At 48.1% G+C, this 20,943-nt stretch overlaps 1 protein-coding gene across 8 annotated transcripts in view; it reads right to left on the bottom strand.

Moving 5' to 3' along the window:
* Positions 1-205: 205 nt before the first annotated feature.
* The window catches only part of LOC120952996 (rho GTPase-activating protein 100F), a 42,406-nt gene continuing 21,668 nt past the window's right edge, over positions 206-20,943 (bottom strand). For 4 of the 8 annotated variants that reach the window (XM_049607680.1, XM_040372621.2, XM_040372622.2 and 1 more), the window contains 10 exons: positions 19,347-19,469; positions 19,129-19,266; positions 13,851-15,926; positions 13,502-13,776; positions 13,270-13,427; positions 13,120-13,199; positions 12,805-13,033; positions 8,006-8,457; positions 7,437-7,548; positions 206-7,366 (listed from right to left, as the gene is read on the bottom strand). In XM_049607680.1, the coding sequence (XP_049463637.1) occupies positions 5,586-7,366; positions 7,437-7,548; positions 8,006-8,457; positions 12,805-13,033; positions 13,120-13,199; positions 13,270-13,427; positions 13,502-13,776; positions 13,851-15,926; positions 19,129-19,266; positions 19,347-19,469 (5,424 nt within the window). In that variant the 3' untranslated portion in view covers positions 206-5,585. Of the gene's footprint in view, positions 7,367-7,436; positions 7,549-8,005; positions 8,474-12,804; positions 13,034-13,119; positions 13,200-13,269; positions 13,428-13,501; positions 13,777-13,850; positions 15,927-19,128; positions 19,267-19,346; positions 19,470-20,943 lie in introns of those variants that run through there. The other 4 variants (XM_040372623.2, XM_040372625.2, XM_040372626.2 and 1 more) reach the window with 3 other exon arrangements.

The raw sequence follows: 20,943 nt of genomic DNA, 5'->3' as shown, positions 1-20,943 counted from the left end.
TACAGCGAGCGAGCGGACATTTGTCTGCGTTTATGGTACAGTTTTTAATTTTCTTCTATTTCTGTTTAAGTTTTTTCGTACCTGTTTAAAACGATCAGTAGAACTTTCAATGTTATTTTATATTTATTGGGCTGTTAGAGATTTAGTTTTTGCTTTGTTTGTTCGTTTTTTTTTTTTGTTTCTTTCGTTCTCTTTCCGGTAGTTAGTGTTTTTTTTTTTTGTTTTCCTGCGCACCAAGTGAAAGTTACATCAAAGAGATCATCGGTGATTAATCGTGTATCTGCTACCTAGTTAGCTTGTTTTTTTTTTTTTGTTCCATTAATTTCTTGGTTTCTTTGGTTTTTCTGTTTCGTTTGGAGTTGAGTTGCTGCATTTTTGCGCTTGCCATAAATGCCATGTTGAGCGAGTGCAATGGAACGAACAAATCAAAGAGAATGAGGCACGAATAACCAACTCTAATTAGGAAATACTGATTGCACTGAAAGCTACCATTGAAGCATTCAAACATCATGTTTGCAAACGTAAAATAAGCTTCGATGCTTTATGTTTCGCTGAACTTGGCTACACTGATTCTAGTTGCCGGATAAGTAAGTAAGTAAGGCTATACGGATGGAACATATTAGAAGCTAGCGGAATGTTGTTTAAAGATTTGTGATGTTTGTAAGTATTGACGTGCATAACGATTCGTAGGTATTGTGTATCTGTTTGTCCATTTTCAATTTGGTGCATTTTAAAAAAGCTTCTAAAACACAACACCTACGGCAAACCGAAACAGTGCTTTCCCCTAATAATATTCACTGTAAACAAGTGTGTCGCCCTGTTGAGTGCTGCCGTGTTGCTACTGCTGCAATGGAATATACAATTCATTTCCTCAAAACTTGATCATCTCTGCTAGAAATGATCGTTCATTTTTTTTTTGGTTTCGCTTCATTAGTTGGAGATTTTCACTAATATATGTATGTATGTGGGTGTATATATATATTATGTGTTTGTATATATATATATTTAAATGTATATTTGATACCTATCATTCTCATCATCACCAGTACGTTTTGTAGGGTGTGTAAACGGTATTGTGGGGTGTGTGTTTGTGTCTAAGAAAGTGATTTGTAAACGTTGACGATATGAAACGGTATGATATTCAGTATGTGTGTATGTATGTTGTCTGTGTGTTTATATGTGTGTATGTGTGTGTGTGTTTAGTTCCTTCTTCTACTTCCGGTGCGTGGTTTTGAGTTTGGGTACCAACAACATAGCAACAGTAGAATGATTTAAATGGAGCACTAAACCACTCAATCTAGTGAATGTGTTCGCTTTCTGCACTTACATCCTCACGGCTTTCGCTCACTCTTTTCACTAGCAACATCAGTAACAGCATACAGCATACACATTATAGCAACGACGACGTTCGTAGGGCAAAATGGTGGCGCAGTAGCAACAACGGCGCTTCGTAGAGCAAGCAGCTCAGCTTGTTGGGCACTTGGCATTTGCGGCAGTCGGGCGGGCAATTGAGCCGGTGGTGTTGTGGGTGGTGCAGGCAGTACGACAGTGTACAGAACGGTTCGCAGGCATTCAAATGTTGACAGAGGCAGATAGTGTTTGTGTCGTTTTTTTTTTGCATGATTGCAAAACCCAGCCATAGCGTAATGTCTTCGGCGTGTGCGTAAACAAATCATTTTTCGAGGACGAACGATTGAACTTTAATGTGTGTATGTGTGTGGCAGCGATCGGTCGATCATCGTTGGATCGTTGTGCGAACGGGATGCTTAAACGACAGCAGACAAAATGAAAATACTGTTTGTCGTTGGTTTTTCCAATGTTTCCCTTTTCCCCTGTTTCATTCCCACCCAAAATTCCAACAATTTTCTTTAAACGGTTATAGTTTCGATGAGTTTAAAACGATTGAAAATCTTCCTCTCTTTCCTTCCCCTGCACGAGTGAAACGGTAGTAACGGGTAGTAGCAGTAGTAGTAGTAGTAGTGGTAGTATTAGTAGTAGTAGTAGTAGTAGTAGCTGAATAGTAATGACAATGCGATTGTAGTTTGGTTCTCTTTTTCACGTATTCTCCACTGTGTGTTTCCTTTCGATTGCATTTCGATTCTTCGTTTTTGATGTTCAACGTCCTAAACAACACAGATAAACAAAAAACTTCCTAAACAATAGGTTACTTATTTCCGGCTGCACTTTACTAGAAGATAATGGGAGATTTTGCTTCTTTTTTTGGTATGTTAAGATGTTAGATGATGGATAATAGTGGTAGTAGTTGTTAATATATTTCTTGTTTTTATGTGTGTGTGTGTGTGTGTGTGTGTGTGTGTGTTATAGTCACATGGGTTCCTTTTGCTAAATTTCAGTAAGTCTGAGTCTGTTGTGAAGGTAAATGGTGAGTCCCTCTTTTTTGTATTTTAGTTTCTTAGCTTTTCTTCATTTCTTTTTGTCACATTACCCCTCGGAAAGAGGGGAATAAATTCCTTGCATTTGCTAACGACGATGGCTCTAACAAAATTGACTGATTTATTTACAACTATCGATTAATGCGTTACTGGTTTTACTTGTGGTTACGTTTTGGTAAGTATTGGGGGTGCGTACGATGGCACCCGATGCTCATAACGGCGACGAGAAGGAAGGTTTATGGCGCGGATAGAGCAATGGGAGAGGCCCCTCTGTTTTCCATCATCTTTTAGGGGGAACAAGAAAGCGCACACAATCAAGCAGCCCTAAAGCTTTTACACGATGCTGTTTAGACCCTCTGCTAAACCCTTTTTGCTCTCTTACTTAAAGCTGTTTTGCATAATTGTAGCGATCATCCTTACGATTTCGCACAGTTTGTGATCCGTTTTGGAAAAGGGAAACAAGCTCAAGATGGAGAAAATGGATCCGTCCCAACCTGAGAGGACGCTTAACACACTGGGCACACCATTGCGTGCGCCAGATAACACTAACTATGTGGTACAACGAACAGTTTATGAGAATATGTACGAGATACAGATTGAAAACGAAACAAAAAAGGATCAACATTGTATGGCCGATCGACCCGAGCAGACGTAAAGATCGATCGAATCTCCATCGGCATTACGTTACTCAGCTGGTTTGACAAGTGTTTGTTTGAAAAGGTTACGTTACGTGCAGCCAATTCCTTGATCGACAATTCTCAATTCGCTAACCGATTTCTTCATCGACTTATCCTGTTGTCTTCCCTGATGAGTGATCGATACAAAAAACGATACGCATGATAGGAGTTTCTATTCGAGTGCTAAGTTGAGGCAAACACAAACGCAAATAGACATTTTCCAAACCTGGAGTACTGTTTGTTTTTCGTTTTTTTTTCTCCTTGCTTTTCTCCTAAATACGACACAAAATTGACATGAAATGTGCAACATCTTGGAAGGGATCATACAGCCGGAATATTGCATACGATTGAGTATTGTACGCTGAACGAGCTGTGCAAAGGAATTCGCTACACTCCCAGCACCGGCTGCGTTAGCTCGTTGGCGTTACGCGCAGCAAAAAGCTGGGGACGATCACGCTACAGTTGTTTGTTGGTTTGTGTGTGTGTTTTGTTTAATGTTTCCACTACCTAGATGATGGATACGGATGATGCAGATGCACGGTTATTCATGATTCGTTGCCATTTTGCTTCATTTCTAGCTCGATTACTATTTACACTGCACGCCGCACTGCCGTGCGCATCTTTAGCAAAACACTAACATAAACCAAACCAAAACCTCCTCCCAAACAAGCATGGTCTGGCGCCCTAACAAACTTAACACACTCACATTCACGCATCGCATCTGCCTCACTTGAATCGATTCGCTTTTGACTAATAGTAACTGCGCTATTTGACGAAACGAAAGCTCTATTTGTTCGTAATTATTTATCTTTTTTAATGTTCTCTCCTTCCTCTTTCTCTCCCTTCTATCTCTCTTCTCTCTCTCTCTCCTCTCTTTCCCTGCATATAGTAAACTGTGCTTGCAAGCATTGCGGGTGCGCTGTTGGCTTGCGTAAAATTGCGTAGTTAAGTAGGTTTGTTCTTGCGGTCCATGCACTTTCTTTTGTTTGTTCTTTTTCCTCCCCACCCGATAACGGTCACCAACCGAAAAACACGTACGCACACACACCTTCGAGCTGGGGGTCAGTGTACGCCGTAACGGGTGAGGAAAACAGCAAAATGTCATTAGTCTTGTTCGGTTTCACTTTTAATTATTGTATGTGTCGCCCTTCCTTCGCAATGTGCTTACTTGCACTTCCCGTTCCTGGTCTGGTTTTGTGTTCCTATTTCCTTTTTGCTTGCATTACTCGATCCTCGTTTCTTTCCTCGTTCAGTTACTTGTTTTGCTTCTCCTACAATTTATACTTTTCACTTTTGTTTTGTAAGTGTTTGTTGCAATTTGTATATCCGTGAAGTTCCGTGTTCTAATCTAGTACATTTACTTGCTTGTATAAACTGTAGCTAGGCGGTTTTTCCTTTTTAGCTTTATGTCATGGCTTTGCACAATTCTTTTCGTTCTGTTTCGTATGGTTTGGTTGCTTTTTTGTATTTGTTCTGCTTCCTCGCTGACTGGTATTAGTGTTTTGTGCCAAACCCAGTTGAACCATCCGTGACCCTCTGGGATGGCAAGCATCGTATTAGTTTTGCACACTATTTATAACGTTCATGTGTTTTACTCCCCACCATTTCCCATTTTCCGATTAAAGCGTGTCGTTAATATACGTTAATTTGTCTATGCTTTTCGTTAGCGAGAGTTTCCTTTCCTTACTGCTGCCACAATTAAATGACCTGCCTTTTTTCACTATAGTTGTTATAACTTTAGCCGATGTAACTCATTTGAAAGTTTGCTTTCATTGGTTTTCCTTCCAAACCTAACTTTGTTTCGCCTAACCGTACCAGTGTTTCACTGTTTAGATTTTCTTTTTTTTCTATTTTGTGTGTGTATTTGTCACGAATAAAACAACACACGCACAGTTCAACTCATTGACGTTTACAAATGAGCGACCGGCACGATAATATCCTTAACAATGATAACAAGAACGTAGCCTTGCACGGAAACGAAAGTAAACACACTAACAGTTATTCTACTTGTCGATTTTTCCCTCTCTCTCTCTCTCTATCTCGCTCTCTCTCTCTCTCTCCCTCTCTCTCTTTTTCTCTCTCCTTCCATGTCGTTTTTCTCCCATTCGTTCATTTCAATAAGCAGAACAATTCGAGTTAGATTCCAAGAATGGCAATCATCTAATAAAACTACTATAAGATTAATTTTCAAATTGGATTTGCGTAAGGTAAGTGAATGTCAACATGTTAGTACTTCTCTTACACTATGTCTAGTAAAAACCAAACCACAAACAAAGAACATTTGATTGTTACCTCTCCTCCCTTGCCTCGCACTTTCGCCTGTCTCTCCTGTCCATGTGTTTGTATGTCGCAAACGCTCAATAAAGTTCTACGGAACACAGTTACGTTACCCGCAAACAAAATGGCCCGCGGTTGTCTTTGTAATACTGACTGTTTGTTTCTTCTTCTTTCGTTTCGTTTGTGTTTTTGTGTTTCTTTCCTCGTTCCTGCTACCCTGTGTGTTCGATGTTCCTCTCTACTTCATGTCGAACGGTTCATCGCCGTTCGATGTTTTCGAGTCTGCTCGACCGTTACTACCGTCACTCGTGGGATTAAAGCTTGGCAGGAAGGGATTGGTGGACGAGTATTGTACCCGGTACGGGTTGGTGTCCGTGGCCGTTGTTCCCGTGCCACTACCACCTGCTCCCCCACCACCACCACCACCACCACCGGACATGGTAGCGAAGGGGCTACTGTTGCTTCCGGTGCTAAAGTAGGACGAGGAGAGCCCCCCGCCCGACCCGATCGAGGCGCCGCTCGTGGCCATGCCGCTGTACGAGGCCGACGAAAAGCCGGACGATTCGTAATCGTACCCGCTGCTTTCGAGATCGCCCGCGGATGAGCCGGTGCCGCCAGCGCTTTCAACGCCCCCGGTGGACCGGTCGGCCGCTCCATCCCCAACGCTACCACCCGACGTGAGCGCCCTCAGCCGCTCGCTGATGCCGTACGAGCTGGTCGTACCGGACAGCAGCCCCGACAGCCCGCTGCCCGACGAGCCACTCACGGACGTGCCCGAACCGACCCCGTACGACGAGTAGATGGAAGAGTTCTTCGGCAGTGTGCCGTAGATGTTCATGCTCGTGACGGCCGCCGCTGTCGTGACCGAGCTGGAGCCAGACGACGAACCCCCTGCCCCACCGGCACCACCGTCCAGTGCAGACGCGCCGCCGCCAATGCCCGAGTAGCCCAGCGAAGTGCTCATCGTGCGCAGACCGCTGCCGCTAGCGTTGCTGCTGCCGATGCTGCTGCTGATGCTGCTGCTGATGCTGCCAATGCCGCTACTGCTCGAATACGCTCCTGTCGAGCCGCTGCCTGCGGTCGCTCCCGTCCCACCGCCAGCCGTCGAGGACAGCTCCGCCAGCTTCTCGCGGCCGAGCGACAGCGGCAACGTGCCCGTATTGCTTACGATCGTGCGCGACAGCGAGGAGGTTAGCTTGCGCAGCAGCGACGATGTGCTGCCATCGTCCGATGCATCCTGTCCCGACGATCCGCTGCTCAGCTGGCTGGTTAGCTTGAGGCTCGTCGAGGGGAACTGGTAGCTGCCCAGCGTTTGGCTGCGCAGCGACGACATGAACGAGCCGGCGCCGGACGATGCCGTCGTGGCGGCGACCGTCGATGCAGCGCTCGTGCCCGAGCCCGAGGTCGCCCCGGTCGAAGGCAAACTGTCGGCTCGATCGAGCGGATCCTGGCGGCGCAACGGTGACGGCGAGCCGGACGACTTGTTCGGCGACTTGTCGCGCTGGATGCTGGAGGCCGGGCTGGACGACCGGTACGACGATTCCGAGGCGGACGACGGGGACGGCGACACGACCAGGTTGTTCTTCTCGTCCAAGCTGAACGTGGTGATGTTGAGCGTGCTGGTCAGCGGCGCGGAAGTGGCGGCCGCACCACCGCCCACCTTACCGTACAGTCCGGCGGCCGAAGTGGCGGCACCGGCACCGGCCGCCGACGAAGCGATCGAGGACGCGATCGAGGACGTCGATGACAGGTAGTCGGTACCGGCACTGGATGCGAACAGGCCGCCCGTGCGGGCGTGCAGCAGGTCATACGAGGTGGCCCCGGCAGCGGACCCACCATTGCCCCCGTTGCTGCTGCTGATGCTGGCCCCGCCCGCGGTCGTGTAGGATGGTTGTTGCGAGTGCTGTCTCGCGCCGCCCAGAATGCGGCTCTGCGTGTCCGACTTGAGCGAATAGTTGCTGGTAGACTCCTTGAACTTCACCGAGGCGGGCGATGCTCCACGTTTAATTGTATCAGTACCTGGGAGGGAGGAGAGTGTAGGAGAGTTAGGTGCAATGGGACGAAGCGGGCAGCAATGGGCATGACCTACCCGACCCAGAACCGGACGCGGACGAAGTGGAACTAGAGCTTGGGGAGGGTGTGGCGTGATGTGGCGATTGGACGCGCTCCGCCAAGCCCGCTGAGACCTCCGATGGATGGGGCTGTGAAGGGGAACAAGAATGGCAGGGCATTAGTCACACAGACACTGGCACTATCGGTGCATCTGTCCACCGCTGCTGGTGCTCGAAAGTGCTCGAACTCGAGCATGCTACTACAGGGGAAATGCTTATCGCGATGCCAACCAAAAACAAGCCGGCAGCTACGGCCATGAGACAGATGGCAAGTGGTGTTGTGGTTTCTATTAGTGGTTCGTGTGTGTGTGTGTGTACGTGTGTGAATGTGATAGAATGTGGAGTGTATCGTACACGAGCAGCAAGTGTGTCCGACCGTCAAGGTCAACCTGTGAGCAGACGACGAACCCAGACCGGCAATTTCGGTGTGTTGGCTGCAAACTTAAATCGCTTTTGCATATCATATGTGTATGTCAGTTTGTGTGTGTGTGTGTGTGTGTGTGTATTTGTGTGTGTAATTGTTTGTGTTGGATTGTTTGTTGGTTACCTGTTGGCCCGCTTGTTGCAAGGCTCGATGCGATTGAGCTAACTGAGCCACTACTGATTGATACTGAAGAGTGCTGGGAGTGGCTGAGAGCAGATGCTGACCGAGCGTTGAGGATGTGGTTGATGGATTGTTGGCTGCTGTACGGGGCTGTATAGACGGTGGTACCGACGACTGGATGTTGCTGCTGCTGCTGCTGCTGGCCAGGGCGTGCGGGCTGCGGCTGATGATGCTGCTGCTGCTGCTGATGCTGGAGCTGATGGAGCTGCTGGTGGCCGCCAAGTTGGTGCTGCTGGTGCTGCGCAGCTGCTGCTGGATGTTGGAGCTGCTGCTGCTGCGGTGGCTGATGGTGCTGCCCAGCTGCTGCTGCTGCTGCTGCTGCAGCGCCGCCGACTTGCCCGCTTGCAACGCACTGGCTTTGTTTCCACGCGGCTCGACTGGCTCGCCGCGCCGACCTGTCTACATAGGACTCTGAATTAACCACGAGATATTGCGAGTTCGGTGTTGAGAAGAACAGTTTGGCTTCATCAGTGTGGTTGTCTTTGTTGTCGGCAGTTTTAGTTTTGGTTTGGTTTCTCGCTTGTACGAGACAACAGAAATCGTTGTGAAGAAACGGCGTTAAAGAGAGGGAGAGAGCGATATAAAAAGAACGGGAGGGAAAGAGGCCAGGATTTAGAGGAGGGATCAGAGGATGGGCAAAGCTTCAGTGAAGAAAGTTTGGTAAAGAGAGAGGATGAGAGTGACAAGGAAGGAAGGAAGGTAGGACTTGTACATCGAGTCACAACGATTGTAGGGAGGGGTACATGCGTTGATTACAGGCGTTCCACATCGACACTTCTTGACTGGGTCCAACTGTCCGTGCATCTTCAACCCCGCATGCGTCCTCGCTCGCTCCGTTTCGCTAGCTTCTCTTCCACTAACCAGCTGCTTACTACGAAGGACATTTACATACACAGTGAAAGGAACACGCCACTCTATCTCTTGGAAGCATACAAACATCCCGGATGTACTAGGAGGAGATACACACAGGGACACAAGCACACAGAACAACACTTAGCTAGTTTATACGGGGAACGACAACATCAACAACACAAGGCTGCATTGGCATTTGTCAAACGGGTAAGCACAGACACAGACAGAACGTTCAGTAGTAGTAGTAGTCAACATCTCAACACAGGCACCAACCGGATGGACAGCAGCGCCCGCAGCGTCCCAGCTCCAGCCCGGCCGAGTTGACCGAGCGCACTCCGCCGGCCACTCCGCGCTCCAACCGTTCGGTGTCCTCTTTTACCGTGGGTCAGCTCTATCTCACTCACTCACGCTCAATGTGTTCGCATCGTCAGGGCCCAATTGGACCACCCTTGCCTCTGCTCGCGCGCCGGAAAGGTGTGAGTTCGTGTACGCTCGTGTGTTTTTGAGAGTTTCGTGTTTACTGTTTCTTATTTTGTTTGCTATCTGGGCGAGTGAATGCTGTGAAGATGATCCATTCATAAGTGCAGTTTTTGATTTTTGGTTGTTGTGTTTACTCCAATTGCTATATATGTGGCGCAACCCAAAACAACAAAACAAAGGCAGGCGATAGAAGTAATTGAAAGGGATCCCCTCAACAGCTGCACTACTGTAGTGTGGTGTTGGAGAGATACAAAAAATCATGGGTGTTTATGGGTGCAGCTCAATGAACGCAAGCAAAGTACAGATAAAAACACCTTTTCGATGGAGCGAGTGAACTGCTAGACAAACGCGCAAGATGCTGCTGTGTAGCATTCATCAACGAAAAGAAAAAATGGATCGCATGCCTGGTAGCGAACATTGCAAGAGCCGGATGTGCACGCGTAAAAGGATTAAAATAACGTAACCAAATTGCTTTATGAAGAATGAGAGCAGCCAGAATATTTAAAAAAAATAAACAAACGAAACGAAACGGGTGCTAATCCTCTACCCCGGAAGCAGCAGGGAATTTGTGAGACGCGAGGTGGTTTAAGTTGTTTGTGGTTTGCACGCGTGAGCCGACAAGAAATGTTTCGGGTGTAAAGATTTATGTAATTTGAAGGACCTTTCGCGTGCAGTTTTTTTTTGTTTTGTTTTGGGTTGTGACTGCTTAGCACGTTCAATAAAAACGTCCAGAAGTTCGCGGTCGCGGTGATGTGTAAGTTCGATGAGTGCGAGCATGAGTGAGTGAGTGAACGAGCGAAAAAAGAGCACGAAACAGTATGGCCGCAAACTCCCAGAAACGGGGACAAGAAGCTCGCTTTCGGGAGTCTTTTTTTTCTTCTTTTTTTTTTGTTTGTTTGTTTGTTTTGTATCAATGAATCATTCTCGCACACACACACTCTAGGCTGAATGATTTAAATGGTGAGATGGAGCGAACGAAGGAAGCATATACAAGTTCAAACTCTGGGGGGGGGGGGGAGAGTAAAGCCATACGCATGAAGGTTCTGTATATGACCATGAGAACGGCAAATAGATCTCGTCTTTCGCTGTGGCATAATTGAACAAAGCGGAAAACGTTTCACAGCACAAATAACTTTGGTGATATGTGGCTATATCTACGAAGCAGGGCATACACATTTACTAAGGGAATCTGAAATCGAACTAAAAGGAACTACGTTTAAGGTGGGAGGAAATGCGTATAACATGCATTGTGAAATGGCAATTAAGGTAATGTTATGACATTATTAATATTCCTTGATAAACACGTACAAAATAAGGCAATTATTTTAGTTGGTCATTCTTTGTCTAATAATAAACCCTAAACCACTGCGTATCAAGTTTCGTTTTTCTTGAGGGGAACATGGAACAATCCAATAATGGCAATATAGAACAATCCGCAATGATTCTCGCCAACTACATAACTCAACTTTTGAACTCCCCAATATTCGGCTACATTTTGAAACTACATACTATTGGGGCCTTTCACGATTCTAGTCAGCTTTTTATATGAAGTCTGAAACTTCGAGGCTGAAATCATGTCAACACTCCATATAAATCCACACACAAAACTAGCCTGCGATTTACAGCCTAGATTATTTCAGCCTCAAAGCTAGAATTAGATTCGAGTACCTGCTCGAAAAATGGCAAAACAAGGTAATGTTTTCAATTATCCCATGGTGCATTAAAGAGATCATGTGTTGGAATCTAGAATCAAAGCTACATAGACCAGGTGGTCTCAAAATCTGTTTTTAAACCAAATTTGAACGTCACTGTTTGACAGGACGGGTGAAAACTTTTGCTCAAACAAGCATTCTAGTAGATTGAAGAGTACACAAAACACTCTTCAAATCTTCATTCAGAAGCAGAAGCGATAAAAATTAGCATTCTAAATATATTCCCCTTTGGGATAAGCCCACCGTTATACAATACCTACTTCGATAGTTGTTCGAAAACTGCTATACTATAAAAACATCTGATAGGCTGAAATTTCAGCCTACTATCTAAAAACGGAAAGAGGCCCATTGTTGGGCAATACTAATTAATTTGACAAATAAATTAAATCTATCACATCGCGTTTCTACCATATACAACAAATGGTTTTTAATTGATGTGTAATAAAATTATTGTTTATCCAATATATCTACAGCAATACACCATTTAAAATCAATTTTAAAAGCTGCCAAGTTTGGCAAGATGACCATGTATAACATTGAGAATCTTTTCTGAACTTTGTAATGTGTTTAGCAATTCTTGATGCACATTAAACCTAATACAGTCTAGTTGGATATATTATCTAGTGGTGGGAGCACGGAATCTAACATATTCGATTCCGATACCGAAATCAGAATCAATTTAGAAGCCGATTCCGTTGCTCAGGAGAGAATTCTGGAGTTAATTCCAGAGCCGAATCCGGATTCGACTCCGAATCTGGAAACGAATCCGGATTCGACCCGGAATCAGAATAAGCTCCGAAATCAGAACCAGTTCCGGAATCAGAATCGATCTGGGAACTGCAATTTGCTCCGGAAACGGAATCAAAATTGACTCCCGCTCCAATTGAAATCAAAATTGAATTAACTCCAAAATGAAAATCAGTTCTTGAATTTAAATATGAAGTATCAGAAGCGAAATCAATCTGGGTATTTTCATGAGAAAGGATCGTTTATAAGTTGATTTAGATTCTGTGCGGCTATTAATACCTAACATCATTGGACCCAAACGCCTATTCTTATGGAGATGCCAAAACTGACTTCAATTTCAAATCCAATTCTTATTACGGAGCCTATTCTGATTTTGGAGCCGATTTCAATTCCGGGCCCGATAGCGATTCCAATTCTGGAGCAAATTCTGATTTCAGAAAACTTCCAAGCTAGCCGGAATCGATTCCGACAAAAACTGCATTTTTCCCATCATTAGTATTATCATGTTACGTATTCCATTATTAATCAAAACCGATTGGACCGAACTTTGACCTGTGCTATGAAGCAATGGTTGAATTATTGAATTCAATAAGAAACTTCATTGCAAAACGAAACGATGAATATTTGAGCGATGCAATAAGAAAACGCAAACAAACAAAACGCAGCATAAAAGTTAGTGGCAGCAAAACAGAAACGACAACATTAAAGAAACTGTACACAAAGAAAAAACCCAAACAAGATTGATGATAACGGTAGTAGTGCTTACGGATGGTCAGGTACGGCTCAACACAACGTATAACAGCGAGAAACGAACAGTAGTGTGTATAGAGATACTTTTTTTTAATGTGTGTTTAGCTGTGATTTGTTTTTTTTTTTTTTTGTTCTTGACGAAGAGAAGGGGAAGCGGTTGTACGGTACGATTGCTAGCGGGGCGCATAAGAATTACGTTACCTGAAGTGGGAGCGCCCGTGCCCGTGCCCGGCTGGGGCCAGATCTGCAGCAGGTACTTCAGCACCGCGATCGGTTGTGCGTGATCGATCTCCTCGTTGGCGCCGACGCTCGCCGAATGCAGCATCAGCGGTGGTCCCAGGGCGGTCGCCAGCGCCTGGGCCGACATTTTGTTGCGCTCGGCGGCGGACACGACCAGCGACAGGTGGTCGAGCAGGAACACGAGGGTGGCCTACAAACAGACAGAGAGGACACAGGTCAGTCGGTTGATGAGCGGAGGCCAGTGAGCGACGAGCGCATACACGACTGTCCACTTACCCTGTTCGCTCGTGGCAGACAGTCCAGAATACTGAGCATGAGTTTGGCATTACCCTCGGGATCGTCCGGCAGGCAGACACCTGGGAAAAGGGTGGACAAAAGAGAGTGAGAGGCGGGTCAGTACTGGTGGCGTGCACTGAGCGACAGCACTACCTAGGGCGTCCACCGTCATCTGGAAGAGACACTTGGTGAACAGTGGCTCCGGCAGCTCCCTGAGATAATCCTTCAGCACGCCCGTGATGACGTTGATGTCGGGCACGTGCTCCGGTGTCAGCTCCACGGCGCGGCTGTTCCGCTCGAACGCCTCCCTGTCGGGGGTTGCAAGTAGCCCATTAGCAAGGCAGAAAGCTCCGCGACTGAACCGGCCATTAGCGGCACTTACCTTAGCAGTCGCTTCTTGGTGGCGGAACCGCAGAGACGATACAGACCGATAATGTCCAGGCCGCGCCGTTCGACCTCCTCGACGCAGCGGCGCAGTATGATCGGGACCGGCGCACAGCCCGGCGCTCCCTTCGATTCGCGCGTGACCACCGTCTCGAGATCGGCACCGAACAGCGCGGGCACGTTGCCCCGTAGGCTTGGCAGCCCGCGGCGCCGGAACAGCTGGAATGGATCCGTGTGCCGCAGTCGCAGATAGATGGTGCCTCTCGGTTCAACCTGCAGCAGGCGGGTCAGATCGTGCATTAGATCGTGCAGCGTGAAACTCCCACTGCCGCGCAAAACGAACTTACCTTTAGCGCTAGCTGATGTATCGGTGATTGTCGTAGCAGGGTCGTGAGCGAAAGGGCGCCACGGTAGCACAGCTTGTGCCGGTGCTGCGGGTCCCAGGAGTAGACGAGCACGTCCAGCTGCTTGTTGCACACCAGGTCCAGCTCGAACGACTCGTCCCAGTCGAACTGCAGATCGCCGGACCGGACGACCGTGCGTGCCTTGTGGATGCGGTCGCACTCCAGCACGCAGTACAGGTCGCGGATCAGCGGCTGCTGGATCTGGGACGTTTCCGACATCGCCCGCAGGCCCCGCCCGGCCAGCAGGTGGATCCACAGCATGCCCGACATGCCGACCGCATCCACGACCGGCTTGTCCAGCTTGTACTTGGTGTACTCGGCCGGATTGATGTCGATCTGGCGGTGCGCCCTGGGCAGCGTCGTGCTGGGCGTCGGTGCCGGGCTCTGGTGGCCGGTCAGCGCTGCCACGACCGAGCCCGGAACGCCACCCACGCCCGCACCCTGCGTCAGCTCGAGCAGCTGTCGCATGCGCCGCACGCTCGGCGATCGAATCGACGACGGGCCGCCGATATGCTGCGAGGACAGCGAGCGCACTGGCAGCGAGGACATGCGCGGACCGCCGGCCGCCATCGAGTGGCGATCCAGCGTGCCTCCGACCACCCCACCCCCTGCGCCCGCGCCGCCCATGCCGAGCCCGGTCCGGCTGCTGTAGATGTGTTCGGTGTTCTTCAGCACGTCGTGGATGTTCTCCGCGCTGCACGAGAAGCGGTGGGCGCGCTGCTGGTTGAGCAGGTCGCGCGACGCCCGCATCTGCTCGCAGATGGCCGAGCTGCTCGGCGCCCGTCGCAGCCACGCCCGGTACTCGTCCGAGGTGAAGATGGACGGGCTGGCCGTGATGCGGTTGCGCAGATCGCGAATGTCGCGCCGGATCGGCAGCGAGTACTCCGGCGCGGACACGTTCCCGTCCGCCTCGTCCTGCAGCCGATCGGTGATGCGGCCGCGAAGGCCGAGCCGGGTCGCGCCGGGCCGTTCGCGCGGCAGCGAGTTGAACTTGGCGAACTCGGGCCCTCCGCCGAGGGCCTGCGTGCTGCCGCGCCCTCCCATCGTGCCGCTGGCCGCCATCGCCGGATGGTTGTAGTAGTAGTAGCTAGGCCGCGGCCCGATTGTCGCCTCCGTGTCGCTCGAGTAGTCCAGGGCGGGGCGGGAGCGGCGCTGCAGCGAACCGGTCGCGCCGAGCGGCGACGGGCCGTACTTTGGCGCGCGGGGCTGCGGCGGCGGCGCATCGTACCGCCCGTACCGTCCGAGCGTGCCGCCCGCAATCGGGGCCGCCCCGACCAGATCCGACTTGAGGCTGGAGCGGGCCAGCAGCGGATGCCGCCCCAGGGAAGCGTAGTCGGCGTATTCGACGCGCGGCAGGTGCTGGTCGGAGCCGCTGCGCGGGAACCGCTGGTGCGACTGGCTCATGGCGACGCCGGCCGGGCCGGCCGACATGCGCCGGCTGGTGGTGGCCGACGGGTAGAACGCGTGCACCTTCTCCGCGAGGCTCTCGAGCGTGCCCGCATTCTGGTAGTAGGAGTGGGACGTCTGGAAGCCGCCGTGCATCCCCTTCGGCTGCTCCGTGATGACCGACGAGGGCGGGGCCGGCGGTTTGTATCCCCAGTTGGGCGTCTCGGCCGGGCCGGGGCCTCCGCCCGGCCCACGGCCCGCCCCGTAGTACAGATCGAGCTGCTCGCTCTGCGGACTGTAATTGTTTAGGCCCAGTCCCAGGCGGGAGCGCGACTCGGTCATTTCGCGCCCATCGCCGGTGCGACGCTCGCGCGAGGAGCGGGAGGAGCGCGGCGCCCGATCCGAGTCGTCCAGGTCCTCGTCGCGCAGGTCGCGCTTGATCACGACCACTGGCGGCGGTTTCTGCTCCGGCCGGGACATCTGCGGCGGACCGGGCGAGTTGGAGCCCCGGTTGCCGCGCCGCTGACGGATGGCGAGTACGAGCCGGCGCGGTATCGACATGATGATGACCACGTCGTCCAGCGACATCCGCGTTACGTCCACCAAGTTCACGGCCAATATCTCGTCGCCAACCTGAACGGAACGAGAACGAAATGGGAGAAGAGTAGAGGTAAGCATTACATTGCGGCGACGAATCTAGTTTGATCAAGATGAACGCAACAATCGTCTTCCAACGGTTTGAATGGTTTGAGCAATTTAAATTGTTTGAGTTACACATTTGACTGCGCCTAAAGGTAGGCAACCCAGCCGGCAGATGAAGCTAAAACATCTCCCGCGTGGGTTGCCTACCGCTAGGCGCAAGCAAATGTTTAACTCAACCCATTTAAAGCAAGCTCCTCCAGCAAACGCCAGCAACAATAAGCTACAGCTCGAAAGCTTCAACTGATGAGACATTCCGAATCAACCTTGTTAGTATAGGTTAGTATAGGGCTAACCCCTTTTGTACATAAAACGTCACCATCGCTCTTATATGCTATCAACAGCAAAAAATACACACAAAAAGCCCTCCATTCGCTTTCAGCCATTGCCATGCGCTTCGTTGACGCAACAGTCTTATCGCGTCACAGTAAAAGAAGCAAAAAATGCAAAATATTTGCGACCCTGGACCGTCGCGAGGCTGAAAGCACGCTTCAGGGAGGCACAAAGCTCGCAAGGCTGTCCTTTTTTGTTCTGTCTTGCTTCGCGCTGCATACGCAAGACGAAAGATGGGTGTCGCTGGCGTGTTGTGCCTGGGCGAGCCAAGAAAACATTTCCTTTCAAGTATCTTTCAAAAGTCCGCTCGACCCATTCTCCCGGGCTGGTACGTTTGTTTTTCTCGTAAAAAGAAAACATGCACACATACACACGCGCGTGCGCATACATGAACACAGGCAATAAAGCAACAGTGTCAGTAACATTGTTGACGTGTTTTGTACTCATCTAGTGGCGCGTGGCACTGCTGAAACGTTTCATTGCATCGCTTCATGCCTGCCTGCTAAGCTGGCATTACAAAATACGAGGGCGGTGTGATTGCTTGAAACATTTTATAAGTGATGTGGTTAGCTATCGTCTCGTTACACTTGGCTCGTAACCGTATTAAAAGCTAGAGTTCGTTTGCCCGGTTTTCCTTATTTCTTTCTTGCTCGTTACAACAAATAGTTTACATAAACATATCAGAACCAGGCATGGAATGTGTGCCCCCCGTTCTGACCAACCGCACTGTAAAAAGCAGCAGCAGCAGCAGCAGCACTATCAAACGAACATGCTCACCATTTATTCAATTGTCCGGCCATCTGCCACATGCACAAAGGAGCAGCAACGTCGAGCCTGGCCCTTGTACAGAGCAACCCGTTACACGGGTAATGGCTCTATTTATCTTTCGATTGCCGAAGCAGCTTCAATCCAATCAGGTCCGTCGCCCAACCCGACACCCGTGCCAACAGCGTTCCGGTCAGGCCGCGTGGCAGATTATTACATTTCGCTCCTTACGTTTATCCGCTTTTCGTCCCCGGGTGTTGGTTCGTTGTTTTTTTTTTCAGCCAACGGTTCAAGGCACCATCAGGATCGTGCATTATGTAATGCGATTGGCCGTGAGTGGTGAAACCCTTTCAGCAAGAAAGGAATAAGACCCATCCAGCATATGGAGACGCCTGGTCGGCCGTAAGCATCGAGCACCAAAAGGAGACGCCTGGTGGCCCACTGGCTGCATGAGCTTTACAGCATGGAGCTGGTGGGGGAACGACATTATAGATACCAGAAATAGTCCCATTAAAGTTTCCATTTCTAGGTTTTATTGTTTTTCCACCTTTTACTCTGTTTTTTTCTTCTTTTTGTTGGTTATTTATTTAGCAAAACAATCTCAAACAAACGCTTTGTAGGTATGGTAAAGCTGTCCCGAAGCTGTTTTTCAAAACTCGAGCGAAAGAGCAATCAGGCGGAAAACCGCACACAAGGTTTGTACCGGTTGACCACATCAAATGGAAGCAACAAACAACAAACGCAACAACAATGGCACATTCTGTCGACCGCAAAACCCTACGCTTACAAATGCTCACTTTGCATCCGAGCATGCCGTAGCCAAAGCTGCTGGTGAAACTTTTAATTAATGCTTTTATACCAACGTAATGATAGTATTATTGACTGCAATTACTATGTGCGAAACAGGGTCGCATCAAAAACGGAACTGCTAGCGGTCAATCGTGTGGAATCTTGTGTGCGGCAACGTTGTTTCGCACTGTATGCTGCTGTCGGAAATTTTGAAACTGCTGGGTAAAACGATCGACCACAAACGATACTAAACAGTTATTTCCGTCGATGGTGTAATGCCAGGGTTCAACATTTGTATGTGGATGTAAAATAAAATGGACATGTGAATAGTGTGTGGCTGTAATCTAAGAATGTAATTACTGGCTAGATATTAAGATGTAAAAAAAGATATCCTATAGGGACAGCCCAAGCACTGCTCGGGCTAAACTGCGAAAGTCCGCTCAACTAACTCGAGCAATACTTGGACTATACTATGAAGGGGATAATTAAAAAAAAAAGAATAAAACAAATAAAACCTAGAGTATCTTATATCAATCATAAATGTGTTTTAACAAAACTTTGCCTCAAAAATCAAATTGTGCAAAACTTATGTTATCATACGGCGTGTAATGTTGTGATTTATTAACATAAGATGTACAACATATAATCAAGAAAATAACGAAACACATTTTCGACAAATTTCTAAGTCATGTTAAGATTTTAATAAGTGCCAAGCAAAGTGGAGCAGATAATAGAACTGATTTTTATACTGAAAATGTTAACAGCTTTTTTTTATTTGTTCAACAAAGGCTGTTTCTTTACAACAGAAAGGCACATGTTTTCCTTCTCTGCTTAAACTAAACCTCGTCTCTCCCTCCTAATCATCTTTTCCAATGTGTAGCCTAAATAAACTCGATCCGCTCAGCACAGGCCGTGTAAAATGTCAAACATGTTCCCTCTTGGTTGTATGTTTAGACCAAGTTTCACCCGACAAACTTATTCGTTGCACAGTTTGGTCTTGATTGAATCTGTGCGATTACACAATGAGGATGAATTATAGCACGAGCATCCTCTCTCTCTTTTCGGCTGAGAGAATGTTTTTCATGTCCCCCTATCCGTTTCCCACATCACTCCCAACAGATAAATACTAATTTTATGCTCGAAAGCAATCGCACTTCCTTCGCTAATTGGAGTTTAATTGAAATTTCCCTCCACTGGTAGCAGTGGCTGGGTCACTTTGCCCTTCCATTCCTCCCTTCCCGCTACTTACCCTCAGGCAGCCGCTGTTGTAAACGGCCGACTCTAAAGCTATCCTAGATATAAACACGCCATCCGACCGGTCGGCTCCGTTGCCCTCGCGGATGTACAGGCCCAGAGTTTGGCCCGGTCGTTTGACGATCTCCACCAGCTGGAAACAAACGAAGAAACGCAAATTTAAGTGTGTTTGGGAAAACGCCTTTAATGAAAAACAGCCCCACTGCCTCCTACCTGAACCGTGTGTCTGGCGTCACTCTTGTTGAGGAACTTCTGGCCCGCTTCGATGGCCTGTCGGCTGCCCATACATCTGGGCTCCAGGATGCGCACTATCATTTCGCCCCTCCGCTCCACCACCTGGAAGACGATGAGAGAAAATAGAGAAAAAAGAACGGTCAAAATGTTAGTAGATGTCGTGGGCGCAGTAATTCAGCAGAGGGAAACCCTCGCGGGAAGCAACACATCGATTGAAACGGCCAGGCGCCAAACCGAGAAGAGAAATGTTTGAGAATCCATTTTTTTCACTTTTCCTCATCCCAAAACAGCAAAACTCAATTAGTGTCATCTTAAACTTTGGCCACAAACACACACACATACACACACACACACACACACACACACACACACACACACACATACACAAAGAGCCTGTCACTTCCGTTCGTTTCGGGAGAAGAAAGCTGCTACGTTTTGTGGCCGTATGCTGTAGGCAGTATGGCGCTGACCTTGAGCAAAACTTTGTTGGTGAAGAATGCGTTGAACAAATGTCACTTTGTGCGAAACATTCGGTGAAACGTATGTTTTCTACTTTGCTTTCTTGTTTTTTCGTCTCATCATAGCAGCAGCCATACGCTCACAGGCACTGGATAATCCAAGCCACTATGGGAGAGTCTGGAACCGACAGTAACCTACACTGCAGACGTGTGTCATGGGTTGCCATCGAAATAGAGCATGAAGTTTAGCCTGCTTTGATGTGGGAAACGACCGAACGTCCGTCGGTTATGGCGGGATGAGAACCACATTTAACACACCAGCCAGCACTCTAACCAGCGACATTAGCAAAAAGCAAAATGGTCGAACAGGTTACAAAATTGCTCACCTGACGAGGTAAAACCATCACATACGTAAACGTGATGCTAAATAGAGATTTTCATTGATTTTTGTGTTCACAAAGCACTAACTTGTTCACAAAGCATTATTCGAAAACTAACTTTAAATTTCATATTTTGATTAGAATCCTCTATAGTTGGTTTTACTATAAGTAGAATGTTTGCTAAGAACTGTTTGATGCAACGCTATAAGTTATCAGTTTAAACTATACAAGATTAGATCCATTAATTTACTAAAACAAAGACAAAGACTCATATTTTCACCTATTATCTGACTTTGCGGCACCCAGGGCAGTTCCTTAGATCACTTATCGGACAACTATTTTCACCCATAGGTTATGTAATACGCAGATGACCACCCACAATATTCGATGGGGCTATAATAACTGATATCAAATGATTTAAGAACCATATTAGCCGATATTGACATGGCTACGTGGTCATTTTGCTATGAAATGAAGACTGTCCGACTTTCAGTGGATCACATATATTTCATACCTTTTATCACATTTATGCATAGTGTTCGGAAATTTTAAAACATATTGATCTAGTTGTTTGCTGGAACATAGCTGAAGAGTGTTCTCAACGTTATGTGAAAAAAAATTCAATAAGTGGTCTAGAAAACTGTCTTGCGTGCCGCAAAGTGAGATAGTAGAGAGATAGTGAGATAAAAACATAAGGTGACCGACTTTAGGTGGCCGCCACTGTACGTGTCAAATGAT

The sequence above is a fragment of the Anopheles coluzzii genome, chromosome 2, assembly GCF_943734685.1.
Source record: "Anopheles coluzzii chromosome 2, AcolN3, whole genome shotgun sequence".
In the NCBI taxonomy this organism is placed as follows: domain Eukaryota; kingdom Metazoa; phylum Arthropoda; class Insecta; order Diptera; family Culicidae; genus Anopheles; species Anopheles coluzzii.
The sequence above is the reverse complement of the archived record's forward strand: the minus strand, read 5'-3'. Positions and strand labels throughout refer to the sequence as shown.